At 44.0% G+C, this 17,918-nt stretch overlaps 1 protein-coding gene across 14 annotated transcripts in view; it reads left to right on the forward strand.

Annotated features, from left to right (window-relative positions):
- Positions 1-17,918, forward strand: part of ADAMTSL3 (ADAMTS like 3) — a 258,020-nt gene that overhangs the window by 166,337 nt on the left and 73,765 nt on the right. For all 14 annotated transcript variants that reach the window (XR_008994675.1, XR_008994674.1, XM_057494774.1 and 11 more), the window contains one exon: positions 8,713-8,842. Coding sequence is in view for 12 of the 14 variants with exons in the window: in XM_057494774.1 (XP_057350757.1) it covers positions 8,713-8,842 (130 nt within the window). In the remaining 2 variants the exon portion in view is untranslated. The remainder of the gene's footprint in view (positions 1-8,712; positions 8,843-17,918) is intronic.

The following is a 17,918-nucleotide window of genomic DNA, read 5'->3' on the forward strand; positions in this document are numbered from 1 at the left end:
GTATGCTTTGCCCACCGGCCACAGCTAAGCCACTGCCTGTCCTGTGGAGTTCTACATGTGGCGTCTGGGAAATGAAGAACGTGCCGCCTCCAGATTCTCTCTCCCTCTCTTGCTTCTCCTTGATTCTTAGAAACCCTTCTCAGCTAGCTAGGAATTCAGCTCTGCTGGTTCACTCGTACCCTGGAGGTCTGCTGCGTCTCTTACCTCCAGGGCCCATCGTCTCGGTCGCTCCCACACTGCCTCCTGTCTCTGGCTACCGGAAACTGCTCTCTCTGAGTTGACTATTTGGGACCCGATTCCTCTTTTGTTATACCTTGGGAACCTTAATACTGGCATGCCCTTGGCAATCTGGGAGCTGATTTCTACTTTCCTGATGAGTAGAGATAGTTGTTGAGATGCAAAAACGGTCCCCTATTCAGTTACAGTTACAGATGGCTGGAACCTTCCACAGCATTCCTACGAAGTATCAGTCCTCTGCCGTTTCTGAGCCCCGCATTTCCCCCGAGTACTGGAGCTTTGTCTTTTATTGTGAGAGCAGAAGTGAGCCCTGGCATTGCTTGTACACCCCACACAAACTTTATCAGTCTCCAGTTTTCAATCACTGCGTCCAGAGGATCACTAGTTCATCTGGGCCCCGGCCATCCTTGAGTTCAGACCTTTTCCTCGCTAGAAAGGCCCCCTGCATTTGGAAAGCAGATGGCATTTTGGGTCTTTGGCTCTCAACAGACCAGCTGTGCTGCCCAACGACACACGGCGGGGTCCCCATTCAGCTGGCTGTGTCAGGTGGCATCTCTGAAGGCAGATGCCAGGATGCAGGACTCCACTGTCGTGTGCCCAGCACTCAGCAAGATAGGCCTAGGCTCCACCTCCAGGATGGTGGAACAGACTGGAATGATTTTCTATTTTTATTGTTGTTGTTAACAGCTTTATTGAGATATAACTCACATACTATACAATGTATGCATTTAAGGTGTACAGTTTGGTGGTTTTTAGTATATTCACGAAGTTGTGTGACCATCACCACAGTCAACTCCAGAACACTTTACTTAGCCCCAAGAGAACCCTGCACCGTGCACGGTCACTCCCCGTGTCCCTTCTAAGCCCGTTTTCCTAGCCAGCGGCAGCCCCCGGCAACTGCTCCTCTGCCTTCTGCATCGCGTGTAAATGGAATCACAGATGTGTGGTCCGCGGGGACCGCCTTCTTTCACTTACTATAACGTCTTCAGTTGTAGTTCACCCCTGTGATTGCCTGAATCACTTCAGTTCTTTTTATGGCTCACATACTGTCCTATTGTAGGGATAGACTACATTTTATTATCTATTCATCAGTTATAAATATGGATTATTTACATGTCTTGGGTATTATGAATAACACTGCTGTGGGCATTGATACACACATTTTCTCACGGATGTGTTTCCATTTCTCCTGGGTATCTACCTAGAAGAGTAGAATGACCTTTGAATCCACTTCAAGCCTACAAGTCACGTGAAACTCCACTAACTGACTTTATCCTCCCTGGCACTGCGCACCTTTCGGCCAGCTGGGAGAGGGCAGATTGCCTTGTAACGAAGTGAAATTTGGGGTCAGAAGCTTCCTGTGAAGGTGCCGTCTGTTTTCCGGCATCCGGTTGTATATCTGGAACACATTTTACAAATTTTAATTCAAATTTTAGCTCAACCTGGTAATCTTTCAACACGAACAACTGGTTAAACAGCAGTTTAGCCTTGTAAGGGTGTATTGTGTCACACAATCCTAGAATAATATCTTTTAAATCAGCCTTGGACACCCATTGTCCCAAACTTTACAATTGGGAAACCAAGGTTTAGAGGCCGCCCCGCAGTCCAAAATAGACAACAAACAATTTAATTCTCCTTTTGAGAGGGTTGGTTGAACTCTAAGTGCATACGGTAGGCTTCCCAACTTGGCAAAAAGTGCTGTGTTTAATTTCTTGGGTTCAAGCTTAAAATTTCTTTTTAAATAAACAAGTGAATTCCATAAACCTCAAAAGCTCAGACATGAAACCAGAATCTATAAAGGTAAGGGACTGGGTGTCTATTTTGTGCCAGATGCCACGGCTCTGCCCTGGCTTCTGTGCTCCGTGTTGGGATACGAAATGAGTGAGACACGGTCCTTGTCGTGCTGGGGCAGAGCCCTTGGTGCTTGGCTGTACTACTTACAGGCGGTGACACTTGCCTGTCTGTGATCCATTTCCGTGTGGCTTTGGAGGGTTGGCTTCTGCAAGTCCACTTACTTGTGCTTATAAATGTTGGTTTTTAACTCTGAATCTGGGTTACAGTGGGGGAAGTGCAGTGACTGTAAACCACAGGGAAATGGAACATCCACAGACGTACGGTTATTTCTTCGCCCTTCCTGTTTCTGGTAGGAAGATAATACATGCAAATTACAAATTTCTGGAAAGATAAACTTTTTGTCACATCCTGATAGTCTTCATACTTTTATTTTCCAATTTGTCCTCACAACCATAAGGGAAATAAAAATAAATCCATTGGTTGTCGGCACAGACACTTAAGAACCTTTCCTAAGTCAGCTTTCATACTGGAGTGGCGACCGAGAATCCTTTCTTAATCTCCAAAGCATGAAGAATCCAGACATATTCAATTTCCTGCTTTCAGAGCATATGTCCATATGTATGGAGCACTGTGTGTGTGTGTGAGTTCACACACGTACACCCTGGAAGATAGGCTCACTTTTTTAATAGCTTCTGGTAAGGTTTTGTAATCTGCGATGTCATAAACATGGCTTATCAAAGTTTTTCTTTTGCATTTTATGTTATCTGTTGCATCAGTGACCTTTCTTTTCCACCTCTGCATGTTCTAACAACACAGGCTAGTAATACATGCATGGACTTTGACCCCATTTGACCCCTTGGACCCCTGTCTCTGCCACTCTTTTTGGGCAAGGAATTCAAGTTTGTCAAGGTTTATTTTTGTAGAATGAGAAGGGCCACACCTGTCTCATTAAGATTAATGAAAAGACTGAAAATAATTATTAAATAAGGTGATGTTAGAATGTTTAGTCACAGTGCCTGACACATGGTATGTAGTAAATGTTAGTGGGGTGATTCTTTCTGACTAAATTTCTCTAGTCAGATTGAACTAAACTCAGTGCATCTTAAACTTAATGCATGCTGAACCCCTTAAAGCGTCCAAGAATTCTTATGAATTCTCTAGGTAAATAATCATCTGGAATTAATGATGATGTCATCTTTCCTTTTCCAATAGTTATTTATCTCATTTAAGTTTTATATCTTATTGGATTGTCTAGAACTTCACCAACAATAGTAAATAATGTGGATAATGCTAGCCTTGCCCTGGCCCTGGAAGTAGCAAGAACCTCTCTGTTGTCTCATTCAAATACAGCATTCTGAAATAATTTATTGCATGTTTCTTTCAGGCACTGGGTTAGGATATAGTGACTCAGTAGTTCCTGCCTTTGGAACTCAAATCATCTAGCGGGGAAATGCATTAATCACATAGCCACATACACGTATGTGAAATTACAGCCGGTTGTAGCGGCTAAAAAGGAAGCCTGTGGGGCTATGAAGGCAGAGAAGAGGAGGAACTTGGCCTAATTAAGGAAGTTAAGAAAAGCTTCTCTAGAAACAATTATACTCATTCTTAAATCTGAAAGATGAGGAATCAATTAAGCAAAAGAGGCATTGGAAAGGGTGGCACAAAGAGAATTTCCCGCAGAAAAAAGAGCTTGTGCAAAGGCCCGAGGTGGCAGGAGGGTGCCTGGCACCTTCCCAGAACCGCAGAAGGCAGGCGCGGCTGGAGGCCGAGGAAGCCCGGGTTCGTGTGAGGTGATGCTACAGGGGAAGGCAGCGGCCCGGCAGTTGAGGCCTTGCTGGCTGCATTGATTTCTGTTCTTATCCCAAGATCAAGGGGAAGCCATTCAAGAAATTAAAGTGGGAGTCAAATTTTTATTTATTTCGAAAAGCTTAGTCCAGCCGTATTGTAAGAAATGGATTAGAAGGGATAGAACGGATGGATGTAAGGAAGACCGGCTAGGAAGCCACTGCCTGGTCCCGGCGAGAGCCCGGGCTGGGGTGGTGGGCGGCGGAGTCCCTGAGCTGAGCGTAACGGTGATGAACGCCTGTCCGTCGGGTGGGCAGCAGGGGCCGGGGCTGAGTCCGAGTCCTGGGGTTGTTTCCTGAGATGATGAGAGCTGGCAGGAGGTCTGGCCGGGCGGGAGGAATCGTGAGGTCAGGGTGGACACTGTGCATGGAGAGCAGTGAAGCTGGGGGCCCGGACGGGCATCGTCAGGGAGAGAACGCCCGTCCGGGGGGCCTAAGAATGAGCTCTGAGGACAGGCAGCGTTTGCTAGTTGAGTGGAGGACGCTGAGCTGCAGAGTCAATGAAAGCAAGAGCCGGCGAGACAGGAGGACAGCTGGGAGGGAGTGGCGCGGTGGCGAGCGCGGTCAGCCGCGGGACGGGCACAGAGGGCTGGGGGTGCGAACTCGAGTGTGTGGGGGCTCAGCGCGGGGGGTGGCGGTTCAGGGGCGCCGTGGACGCGGAAGCCCGGTGGGAAAGGGTGGAGGGAAGAGGGACACGTGACAAAATGGAAATGAGCAGAATGGATTACTGGTTTGTAGCAAAATTTGTGATCAAGAAGACAAAGAGTGGATGGCGGCCAGAGGCACTGGGGGTTGAGGTGGGTGCTGTGTGTGCGTGTCATGTTGTTTGATCACAGAGTCTGGGGTATATTTGAAAGGCAGTGAGAAAGTTCTGGAATGAACGTGAAAAGCGGGGTGATCAGCCCCCTTCCCAAGAAGATGGAAGGGAATGCAATCCAAAGCACAGCGGTGGAGATGAGGTGGCGGCGCGGCTACCCCTGAACTGGGCAAAGAGAGAAAAGGATAGGCTGGATGCGAGAGCAGGGTGACGTGTTCCTGTCTGCTGTGTGCGTGCGAACCTGTGTGCCAGGGACTCGGTGGGGCAACAGACAGGCGCTTGCGGTCATCCTGTGTCTTCTTTACAGTGCTGACTGCAGCGTGCTAGCACTTACTGGAGGGCTTTGCACACACGCAGACCTGAATGCTACTGCTGTGTGTGGGTGCCCCCTGTTTAGCTCGGTGGAGTACAGAAATGCTTTCCCGCAAACAGGCAAACACGTGAACTCGGCACTGGCTCACTGTGGGCTCACTTTAGCACCCTCTCTATGGGGGCTGTTCCCGACATGGTACATTAACAATCTCTGTTTTGTTCTCTTCGAGCCCTGCGAATCACGACAGGCCTCTAGCTGTACTTTCTTCCAGCTACTCTTGATATAATTGGTCACTTCCTCTCGGGCTCCAGCGATGTTTATGATGCCTTTTGTAAGGCCAAGTGGCTTTCAACAATCCTTAATCTTTACCAGCTGTCTCCTCAACCGGTTCCTAAAAAGAACTCACCTATTTGGACGGCTGTAAAACTTGCAGTTGACACCAAAAATGGTACTGTTCTTCGGCACCTGGCTGGGCCCATAGCATTTTATTTTTCCCCTCTGTTCCGTTTCCTGGGAGCTGATGCAGCGCTCACTCTATCACACTGGATAATCAGCAGAGAGAAGCCTGTATATTAGCTCTTCTTTTCAGTATGGCTGTAGGCTTTTTGCACTAGAGCATCACAGGGCAACACTATGTGAAGCAGATCTATTTTTTTCCTTTTATAGATTTTTCTCATCAGGGTTATAATAGTTTTGTAAGAAGAACTGGAGTTTTCCGTTCCCTTCAATCATCTTAAATGGTTGACATCAGAGATATTATCTGTTTAAAAATTTGAAAGAACTGGTTCCTAAATGGTGTGTTCTTCTTTTTCCCTCTTGGGAGCCAGAGGGAGGGGGGGAGCATCTTGACTGGTTCTTAACCATTCTTTCAACCACCCCCCCCCACTGCTTATTGTTATAGTCAAGATCTTGATTTTTAAGTAAATTCTATAATTTTGATGTTGGAAAGAAGTTATCCATTTCATGACACTTTATTATCCAGAGGTGTCCATCTAGCCTCAAGTTGCTGTAAGTCACTTTCTTCTCTTTTTTCCTTGCCACAAATGATGTGACATCTATTCATTCTTTTTGACCTAGGAGTTATATAAGAAATGGCTTTTAAAAAATTCTAATGATTGGGTGTTGGGGGGTTAATTATTTGTTGTTAATTTAAACTTGGAATATGTTATGGTTAGAAACTCTTACCTGCATAATTTCTGGCTTTTGGAACTTACTGCATTTTTCTTTATAACTAATACAGGATCAATTTTTGTTAATGTTCCGTTGGTTACTAAAAAAGAGCATATTGCATCAGTTTCTAGGGCCCAGGGTTATTTGGTTATTAAGTCAACATAATTTTCCTATTCAAATCATTTTTCCATATCTGTTTTGCAACTTGATATACTAAGTGCTGGGTGGCACGTAAAGCTTCTGACTTACATATTTTCTTCATTGTTCTGTGTATTTCTTACCTGGTGTATGTATGTTATGTTATTGGCATGTTGATGTAGTCAAGACTTGTTTGCAAGAAACCCCACTCAAACTAACCCGAAACCAACAGAAGGGATATATTAGCTCATTTATTGGCTCTTGCTTCCCCTCTCAGAGTCCATGGTTTTACCCTTGAATCATTAATTCATTTCTTGATGAAGGCTTTGCATATTTTTTTTGCCAAAAAAAATCCCAAAACAACAAAATGATCCTCTCATTATAACTTTGCAGAAGTCAGAATGTGAAGTGGATAATGTTGCTTATGCTACCAAGGAATTTATTATAAAAATTTTATTGAAATCTCAGCACTTGATTTGATTTACATCTTCTGAATGCATTCTTGCAATTACTATCCAAATTTTGTTAAGTGTAAAATGAAGAAAACTTATTTTTATAATTTTTACTTTTACTTTTGAAGATAAAGGTTTGATGATGCCTCTTGACATGAAGGGTGTCCAAGTTCGTGCTGTAGATGCAGAGGTGGGATGGGAGAGATCCTGTGGCCGTCCTTGGAAAATACATTCTACCTCAATAAGTATGCTAAGGAATCTATTTACTTTTTACGTTCTTTTGCATAGACTTGCTTTAAGCCAGAAACACTTTTCATGAGTGTTACAAAATTTCATCCAAATGGTTGAAATGAGATAACTATGGTGCTTTAAGACCTACCCACTCAATCTCCAGAAAACATTCCAACATAGTCTCTATGGATATTTTCTAAAGAAATTTGATTACAAATTAAAATATATGTGAAACATAGCTGGATTTTTCTCAGATTTAAAAAGAAATGAAACCTGCCAGAAGATAAACATCTATGTCCCAGTAAAGACACTAAGGAAGTTGGACATTTGCAAATGAGAACTAGTTGTTAAACTGTAGCATTTGTCTCCTTGTATCTCAGGTTAGCCAGTGTTTATATTTTTTAAAAAGTTCATGGGAGATGCATGGAGGCTTAAGACGGGGCATCCTGCCATGGCCAGAAATGTGAGATTATAGCTGAAGAACGCAGGGGAAGCTTTAGTGGAAAGAACTGGACGTCACAAATACATATTTTATACACACTTTTGGCCCATACCGCATTCTGTAAAACACTGTAAAATGGTTGAATTGAAACATGGCATTTGGAAAAAAACCCACAATCTTATAACATAAGGGAACACACATTCTTGCATGAAACCAAATATATTTGCATATTTCAAATAGCACTGCAATTTTTATTTCTTTCTTTTTTTCATCAAAAGTTTGATTTATATTTTGTTCAGTTCTGATTTCCCAATAATTCCTTTTGTCTCAGCTGACAAAGAATAGTAGTTGAGACATAGGCTTTGGGGGTCAGACGGGCCTGTCTGGTCTCAGAGGAAAAATGTGCCTCCGAAAGTTCCTATTTGAACAAGGAACAGCTGCTGGTTTGAGAAGCCAGCTTAGCCGTATTGCATTTTGGAATCCCTCGTGTACAAAAGAGAGACCCTTAAATTGGAAGGCAGGAAATCTGATTTTTAGTTTTGTACCTACCACTTTGTGTTGTCTTACTTTCTCTCTAAACCTCAGTTTTCTGATGATGAAATTAATAAAATGGAGATAATGATACCATTCTTTTGACCTCACGGGGTATTGTGGGCTCAGCTAATATATTTGAAGGCACTTCGTACCGTCAAACCACTTGCCCGCTGGGAGGTATTTCTGTTGTTTGGCTGACGATACAGATATCGCCAATCACAGGAACAGGGAGTAGGAGCTCAGGGTGCCATGAAAATTTTCATAAGGCTTGTACATCAGAGTTAGCACATATGCAATGATATGTAGAAAATATTATTCTTTAGTAGCTGATGTTGAAAACTCCTTTTCAGGAAACAGCTGTCTGTGTTTGGAAGGAACATTTTGATGCTTCGTTTGAGGGAACCTTTTATTTGAGTCCATTTGGAATGCAGATACGTCTGAAGGGGACTGAGGAGCTGGGGATGCTCTTTAAAGTTGTGAGATGAATGTATTTGGGGGAGAAAGAAGAGAGGGGCTGAGTTTAAAAGGAGACTGAGAGAATATCAGAGACTGGGAGCCTTTGGAAAAACGGGAGCGGTTGTTTTCCCCCATCTGTGCCCAGAAGGCAGCCTATAGCCATGCGTTGTGGTCAAACGGGCAGTGGCTTCATAACCAGAAGCCCAAGAAGAACCTGTTCTCTTTTTCCTGCAGGAAGTCATTCTAAGTCATTTACACTGTTTGCTCTTTGCAACCCGCAGGGCGCCAGGAAGCCATAGCAGTGTGCTTGCACACCCAGACCCAGCAGACAGTCAACGACACCTTGTGTGATATGGCCCACCGTCCTCCAGCAATGAGCCGGGCCTGTAACACGGATCCCTGCCCACCCAGGTGCGTGCCGTCTTGTGCTCCCGGGACACGCTGTGTCTGATGACAACTCTCTCTTCTGTCAAGAAATGCATGTGTGTGTAGACTTGCTGGTTCACCCAAGGTAGATCAGCCTCGCCTACCTCAGAGTTCTCTCTTCTCTGCCCAAATCACGCTCCGACCAGATTCTTGCTTGTGCACACAAATACTGCCCTGTGGACCTTTGTTTGCACCCAGTATGAGTGAACACAAACTGGCCTGCTGCTGGGAAAACCATGAGGTCAGCAGTTCTGCCTTCTTTCTCTAATCTGTCTCCTCAAGGGCACTTGTTTGCCTGAATTCGCATCAAATAGCACAAGATCTGACGTGGAGAGGCCCTGGGTCACGGTAGGTACTTAATGAATGACCGTGTGCCCTCCTGTTTGTTACCTAGAATTTATCGCAGTATGTCATTACACTTCCCACTGACTTGCCTTAGGTCTCAGATTGGGGGCTATAACGTTACAGGCCCCAAAGAATGGCAAGGTTGACTTATTTTGGTCTCCTAGGTCCAAAAGGTTGACCTTAAAAGTTAATCTGTTTCCTTGCTTAACTATTAAGACCTTGGGGGATTTTACCAGAAGGGAGGGTAGGTTTTCCCCGTGTCCCCTTAACCCTGGGTGTTGCCGGCCACAGAATTATAACTCAGCATCACTAGGTTCTCACATAAGATCTTCCAGAACCTGCGCCCCACCTTTCCCTTCTTCTCTCCTTTACCTGTATTGTCTTGAGCACTTTTCTATGATTAGAATCAGTTGCCAAAAATTTAGAGTCTATTCCCCATCACCCCCTCTCTCTCTGCCAGTATCTCTTTCCTGCCTCTTGGCACTTAATCCGCCCACGGTATGAAGTACCTTTATTGGCTAATGGCAAGTTTTGCTATTTTTAGGAGTCTCCATAATTGAGGAAGCTCATCACGCCCCCCTGCTGTACTGGAATAAGGACAGGTCTGCTTTATGTTTATTTAGGACATTTTTTGCACCTCTGGAATTCTTGTGACCCATCTGACTTTGATTCCATGAAAAGAGTTGGCTGTGATGTAAAAACTCCTGCCTTTTGGTGTGAGGGTAGGGATCACCCAAGGGAGCCCCACCTGGAATCCAGCCCTCCGCTCCCGGAGACGGGCCCCTGCCTGCTCACTCTCACCCTCCGCCCTGGACAATGTCGGCAGAGGCAGGTCCCATGGGTGCCCCTCCTTGGCTAGAGCACCCCCACGGCGAGCCAGGCCGTGGCTCATAGCCTTTATCGTATTCCTGACTTCAGCTGTATGCTAAGGAGATACAGGCACACCTCGTTTTATTGCACTTTATTGCACTTTGCAGGTACTGAGTTTTTTTACAAATCGATGGTTTGTGGCAGCTTGGCACTGACTTTCCAGAACTGCCCCCAGCTGGTGGAAGCACCATTTTTCCAACAGCAGTTGCTCACGCCATGTCTCTGTGTCATATTTTGGCAATTCTAGTAATATCTAAAAAATTTTCATTCTTATATTTACGGTGTCTTTGGTCAGTGATTAGGACTCATTAGAAGCTCAGAGGATGGTTAGCATTGTGTAGCAATAAGGTATGTTTAAATTAAGGTATGTACACTGTTTTTTTTAGACATACTGCTATTGCACACATAATGGACTACCGTATAGGGTAAATGCAACTATTATGTGCACTGGGAGACCAGAAGACTCAGTGGACTCACTTTATTGGGGTGTTTGCTTGATTGCAGTGGTCTGGAACTGAACTCTCAATATCTCTGGGGCATGTCTGTGCCAGGAGCTTCCTGGCTTGTGTCAGAGCCATGGTGACGTGCTTGGCTGAGATGAAGCCGCAAAGACCTGCAGGCTGACTTTGGTGGGCCAGGCCCAGAAACAGCCTAGGGAAGTTGCTCCCCCAGGCCCCCTGCCCAGGCGTACTGCTGTCCAGAGTGGTCCACAGCGGGCTGCTCGCAGAGGCCCACAGGACAGACAGTCCAGGAGGGGGTTTGAGAAGGTTTGGTCTGACTCTGGGCGGGATGCCCGCTTTGTCAGGTGTGTTCAAAGTGTTCCAAGAACATCCGGTATGGGGAAGAGAGCCGGACGGACCACGTGGGACGTCCCCTTTATCCTTAGGGAAGTGGCAGCTATGCAGTGTGTAAGCCTTGGTAACCCAAGTTACTTATCTAGGTTTCTCGGGCTTTTTCTTATTCTAACATTGGAACCACTGACTCAGACTTTTTGGAAAAGCCAACTTTTCTATTTTCCTTCTCTGACACGTCCCTCCCCTGAGGCTACACTGATGGGAAGTGATGACTACCTGTCTGAACTGGGGTAAGGGACCGGAGGATGTCCAGGGAGGGGAAGAAACAGAATTCACTGCTTCAGCATGCTGGAATCCGGCGCTGCGTCCCCTTTCTCTGTGTTAGCCGGCACTCTCTGGAACAGTAACCATAGAAGGAAAGTATTTGAAATTTGTACCAACTTTAAATGGGCGCTCCCGACGACCTGCGTCACAATGTTCTGTAAATCTGTCCTGTCTGTTCCTCACTGCCCTGCCTTAATTCAGACGTGTTTTGCCTGAACTATTTCAAGAGGATCTAAATACACTCCTGCCTCTTATGTTTCTGCTCTGGCGCATGTGCACATGTGTTGCTATGAAAGATCTTTCTAATCTGTAGAGTGACTGTGGGAACCTCCCACATAAACCCTTCAGTGACTTTCCTTTCCTTGCAGATTAAAATCCACCTTCTTTTTTTGGCGTGTGTACTGGTTTCCTGGGCTGCTGTGACAAAGCGCCACAACCCTGGGGGCTTAAGCAACAGAAACTGCCCACCTCCCAGTTCTGGAGGCTGGAAGGCCACAGACCCCGTGAGGGCAGGGCTGGGGGGCCTGCCCCCTGCCTCTCTCCGAGCTCCGGGTGGCCTCAGACCCCCTTAGCTTGTGGGTGGTGCGCTCCCTGGGTTTTGATGCTGCCGCCCTTCTGCGTGTCTGTGTCCAAATTCCCCGTTTCATGAGGACACCGCTTGTAATAGATCAGGGCTCACACCCTAAAGACCTCATCCAAATGTGGTCACAAACACCCTGTTTCTAAATAGTCACATTTATAGATACCAGGATTCAGGACCTCAGTATTTTTTGGGGGGAACAGTTCAATCTGTAAGAGCATATAAAGTCCTTTGAGCCTAGTTTAGGTTCTTGAACCACTTTGCCTGTCAGTACCCGCCTCTCTCCCCACCCCCGCCACACCCATCCTGAGGACCTGGCACAGCAGCCATAGGAGATTTGCGTGGCGACCGATGCTTGGGCTGTCTGTGCCTTCAGACCTTTGCACACACCGTGGCCTCTGCCTGGAACCCTTCTCTCCCATGCTGTAAGTTAGTTCTCCCCTGCAGAAGTCATCATCGGCTCACTGCTGAAGCATAATAGGATCCTAGCCTGAGACACTTGATAGGGAAACCCAGGGGTCAGAAGAGAGCCGGGAATGGGTCAGGGTCGGGGGCAGCACTCCATTTCTACCCCTCAAGGAATTTCAGACAAGCCCCTTAGCTCTGGGCCTACCTTCTTAATCTGAATGATGACGAAAGCTGCTAGACTTTATGATCTCTGAAGTCCCTCTCAGCTCCAGTCCTTCCTTGTTGAGCCGCACTTTCAAGTTGCATTTTTCACTCACATCTCCAGAACTCTGCCTGGCCTTTTTGCAATAATCCTCCTGCCTATTCATGAGCAGTTTGAGATGCTCAGGGTTTGTTTCAGTGCTAAGAGCAACAGCCTTTGCTTGGCCTGCCCTGGAGGTCAAGGCAGGGTTGAGGCTAATGCATAGTGCTGTCTTCCTTTGCTCTCCAAATCACAGCAAGGTTTAGCATCAAGTCTAGAAACTGTCTGGTGAGGCGTGCTAAGGGCTTCATGCTGTTTTCTTTGTGCGCTGGCCCGTGCGCAGTATTCCCTTCCCCGCGTCACTGCCTCAGCAAGGCCCGTCACCTTCTCCAGCAGCGCCTGGCCCGCGGAGCTTCCAAGCTCGGAATGACAGAGTGTACACTGTGTCCTGGCCGCTTTGCAGAATTAGGAGTCTGTGTTTTTTTTATGTGATGGGAAATACTGTTCCTCATTTCAAAATTGCAAATTTAATAAACTTTTTGAAGGTTGAGAGTTATGTTGGAAAAAACCCAGCAGAGACAAAGAGTTGATGCCAAAATAAAGGTAAGTTTACAAAAATGTCTTAGGTTCTAGGAACCAGTGGTGTAGGAATCACAGGAACAGGGTATTGCACAATATTTTCCATATAAATATTTACTGATTCCAAGGGCAATAGCAATAAAATATCACCCCAGGGGGGAAACTTACCACTGAGATTGGGCTGGACAGTCGATGGATCTTTATTTACCCAGAGGCAAATGGATCTGATGTATTAGCCTGGAACTCTGCAAGGTCGGGTGGTGCATGTTTATTTGCTCTTATGGCGTTGCTCCCCTTACCCTCCAACTGCCGAGTGTCTTCTATTCATGGAGTTTGCTTTTTCCAGGAGAAAGCAGCAGCTGATAGAAACAGGCAGAGTTACATGATGGGTCCACTAGTCTGAGGAGAGCTTTCTGCTCTGGCAGGATTTAACAGTCGGGAGGGACGTAGGAAAGTAAGAGGCAAGACCGATGTGTTTCTGTACCAACTTGTTCCCTAGTTCTTGAATTTTTAAAAATTCTATATTTAGTCTATTGTCTGTTAATGAGAAATTGTTACCCACTTCTTGAATAAAAATGGCTCCATTTCTAGTCACATGTACCTATAATTGATTCTTCTAGCTATATACTTTCTCAAAAGATGATCATCCTAAAATCATTTAAAATAAATTACATATTAAGCTGCTTATTGTTTTTATAGTGAAACAAAAGCCGTGTATGATTTACCTATGTAGTCCAGTTGTCATGAATGTATGGCTTAGATACCTATGGTTAGTGATTTCCCTCGTCTCTAAAGCTGCTGGAAACTTTAACTAATTAATAAGCTTCCAATAAGATGGTATTTTAATTTCTTATTCTGCTCCAAATACAGATCAATGATAGATGCAGGATGAGAACAGGGAAATTAAAACAACATGCCCAGGGCAAAATCATGAAGACAACTGCCTGGGCTAGGAAAGGAATGGAGGTGTGAAGTGGTGGGTGGGACTGGACCTGTGGGCCTGAGACCCCAGAGCAGTTGGGGTGAATGAGAATTCAGTTCCTTTGGAGCCGTAGGGACTGAACATCTTTCTTTTGATTCATTAGAAAAGACCCAGGTTCACTGCTTCCTTGTGAATGGATGTACAAAAAAGCTGTTGCTGATCACAAGCTGAAGCCACTGTGTCGCTGAGGCCACTCACCCAGGGACATGGAGGACAGACACAGACTCTGTGACTGGACGCAGCCCCAGATTACCTGTTAGCTCAGCGACTGAATCTTCAGTGTCCTCACAGTGCCTCTCTGCCATGTTGTCCACATGAGATCTGTTTCTAGACTGGAGACTGGAGGGCTAGAGGGAAGCAAATGAAAGTAGACAGGGAGGGTTAAGAGATGGGGGAAAGAATAAAGGGAGGTAGAGACAAGAGCCTCCTTTCAAACTGAGCCTGCAAAATGAAATGCCAAAGCACGTGAAGAAATCTAATATTAATGAAGACAGCCAACAGATTCAACAGCTGAAAGATGAAGTTACTCCAGGTGAAATTAAAATACAAAACAATCTGAAAAAGACTACATGTTATTAGGATCTTTGGTGATGCAAGTTGATAAATAATATCCATATAAAGAACTAGAAATTGTGAAACATAAATAGCAGGAATGAAGTAAGAATAGGAGAGTATTAAAAAAGAACCAGTTAGAAAACCTAGAAGTTTTAAAAGTCAATGAAGTAAAATAATATTCTATAGACAACTAGAGAAAAAAACTGGTGACTTGAATAAAGTGCCAGAGAAGTTGAATGAATGAAAGCACAGAAAGTTGGAGATTGGGGGAAAAGAAAAGGAAATTAAGTAATAGGGAGGTAACAGTAGAGAAGCAAGAAACTACGAAAACTTAAGAAAAAATATCTACTCCAAGTATCAAGAGAAATAAAATAAATCCTTGCTTAGGTACATAATAGTGAAACTATAGAAAATCAAGAAAGATGAGAAAATCTTAAAAGCTGCAAGACATGAAAGACGTATTATCTACAAACAATAACAACTGGAGTTTCCAGAAAACAAAGCAATAGCATCCTCAGAGGAGGAGGGGAAATCGTGATCACCCTAGGGCTTAATTTGTTAAGCTGTTGTATCAAGTTTGTGAACATGAATGTCTATTTTTAGCCGTGAAATAGACAAGATATCCTGAAAGCCCTTCTGCTAAAAGATTTCAAAACACTAGATGTTTATGTAAAAACCACTTGAAATCCAGAACTAAGCTTGAAGGAAGTAAAAGGAATCTGCAGAAAACAGAGAAAAGCACGAGTCTAGAGTGGTAACCTCGAATTAAAGTCAGTGCCTCCGTAGGGGACAGTTGCCAGTCCCAGGAATCCTGACCTTTTGGCTTTACCAGTTTTTTTTTCCTGGCAACAGACAACTCCTTGAACCTGCTGACATTAAAGAGCGGAATGGATATCCCCATATAAAGCCAGGACCTACCTCAGTGAAAAATCAAATTAGAAAAAAAATCTGCCCAGAACAACAGATTGCAAGGAAAACGATCTCTTTTTGAGTAACCCGGATTTGCTGTTTCATGGGGAAACCCCCCAGCTTTGTTTATTCTTTGCTCTTGAGCTAGTTAATATTTCCAGGGAGGATTTCTGCAGTCTTTTGCCTGAGAGTAAGGAAAGGATAGAATCCAGGCAGTGTTTTCTGTGAGCCACGGCAGGAAAGAGGTCTGGTGGTCCCACCGGACAATATGTAGACCCTCACTGAACCCCTGTTTTCAGGGTGGTCCCCCTCTTTTTTGCTATTCCTCAAGTCTGTAAGGGAACCCCAATCTCCTGGGCTTGGGAGAATAAATCCCCTAAATGTCCAGGATAGACAAAGGGATTTCACGTTTACATAGATTTTCAAAGAACCTATTTAGCTTCAGCTGCACCCCACTTTTAGAAGTGTCTTGGATCTGATCCTTTTCTGGATTCTTGCTTCTGGACTTTCCCAACTATTAGCTTAATTTTCGTATTTCTCCAGGCTATTAAATTAGTCACCACTTCCCCATCTTCTCTCCATCTCACAGAATGTTTCAGCTGCATCTCCCACAGTCTCGTTGACTTTGTGGGTATATGTCTTTGTTTAATCCCCTCACTGTCTTTTTAGTGGGTATTGTTTTGGGTGAGGGTGGAAAGGAACAGAAGTAAGTGCGTGGAATCACTCTGATATTTCCTGGATCACTTTTACACACACACACACACAGTTATATTAAAGATTTTTTTCAGACTCTGATGATAAAATGAGTGTAATGTTAAAATCTACTGTGGGAAGTAAGGGCTATGCAAATATTGCTATTGTTACTTCTATTTCCTTAGGAGAGAATTCTCTCATCTGTTGAGCGTGTTTGCTGTCTTTCATGTCATTACATTTTTTTTTCTTTCTTTGGACCAGTTGGATTGCGAGCCCATATTGAATGGGAGTTATGTGTTCCTATTTGGAACCTTTGTGCTGACTTGAACAAATACCTCTCCCCACAATCCCCAGATCAGACCCAGGTCTCCTATCGCTTCTTTAGGCTTTTGGGGAATTGTTGCAGAACCCCTCCCACAATTGTATGATAGCTTAGCTCAGCAACCAGGCTGAAGGTCATCTCCATTCTTTCATGTTATCCCAGGCAGCTGACAAACCCCTGCCACATACAGGCCCCAGTTGAATTGTTTGTCTAGTGTTCAATTACGGGTCTTGGAGTCTTAGCCCTACTCCTGTGTCCCTAGAAATGAGCTGAGCGCCAGCCACCCACCTCACCATGGTGCCATTTGTTTAAATTCCTGGTACAAATTGAAGTTCCGGCTGACATTGCAAATTTCCAATCCTGGCATCCAGTAAGCCTGGAGAACTTCAGTCCATGTCAGCACCATTTCCATTTGATTTTCTGGTTTACTGAGATGCTGATTTTTTTTTGTTTTAATGGAAGAATGTCTTCACTCTTATGTCTTTAATTATTATTGACACTTTTTTGAAACAGGAGGGGACTCTGATATCTTGCTCCCTTCCTCTGCTCCCCCCCTACCACTTGCGTTTTGGATAGCTTACTTTTGTCAGAAAATTTTTAATCATGAAACATCTGTTGAAATTTGTTAAATGTTTTTTTCACCTCTGTTGAAATGATCACATGATTTCTTTCCTGTATTTTGTTAAAGTCATAAATACCGATTAAATTTCCTAGGTTGAACCAGCATTGCCTCTATTAAATAACCCCTACTTGGTCATGATGTAATATTGTTTTTATATATCACCTCATCACTAATATTTTGTTTAGGATTTTTACATATGTGTTTCTGAGTGACATTGACTTAAATTAATTGGGAAGTTTTACCTTTACTTATATTTTCTGGAGAGTATATGTAATGTTGAACTTTTTTATGCCTTAAATGTTTAGTAGAATTTCGTCAAGAAAGCCATCTGACACTGGAGTTAATTTTTAAAAATATTTTAAGTTACACATTTAAGAGAGAGAGGACTATCCAGATGCCTCTCCATTTTTGTGTTAGTTTCGGTAAGTTAGTTTTTGTAGGAATATTTTTAGTTCATGTAAATCTTAAAATTTATTGTTGATGTAATGACAGACCACACATTATTGATATGTTTTCATCTACAGATATTATATTCTTATTATTTTTAATGCCTTTGAGATCCTCCCTTAAATTCCTGAAGTTGGTAAATTGTGTATTCTCTTTTTTTTCTTCCTATTTCACCATAATTTATCAATTTTGTTAGTCTTTTGAAGTGCCAACTTTTGTTTTCATATATCTGTTCTCATCTTGTTTTCTCTCTTCTCTCTGGTTTAATTTGCTGGTCTTTTTTTAATTTCTTGAAATGGATACTTAGGTTATGATTATTTTCTGCCTTTCTTTCTTTTTAACATATTCATTAAAGGCTATTGATTTCCTTCTGATCATGAGGGAGAGAGC

Source organism: Manis pentadactyla, chromosome 18, assembly GCF_030020395.1.
Source record: "Manis pentadactyla isolate mManPen7 chromosome 18, mManPen7.hap1, whole genome shotgun sequence".
Taxonomy (NCBI): Eukaryota; Metazoa; Chordata; class Mammalia; order Pholidota; family Manidae; genus Manis; species Manis pentadactyla.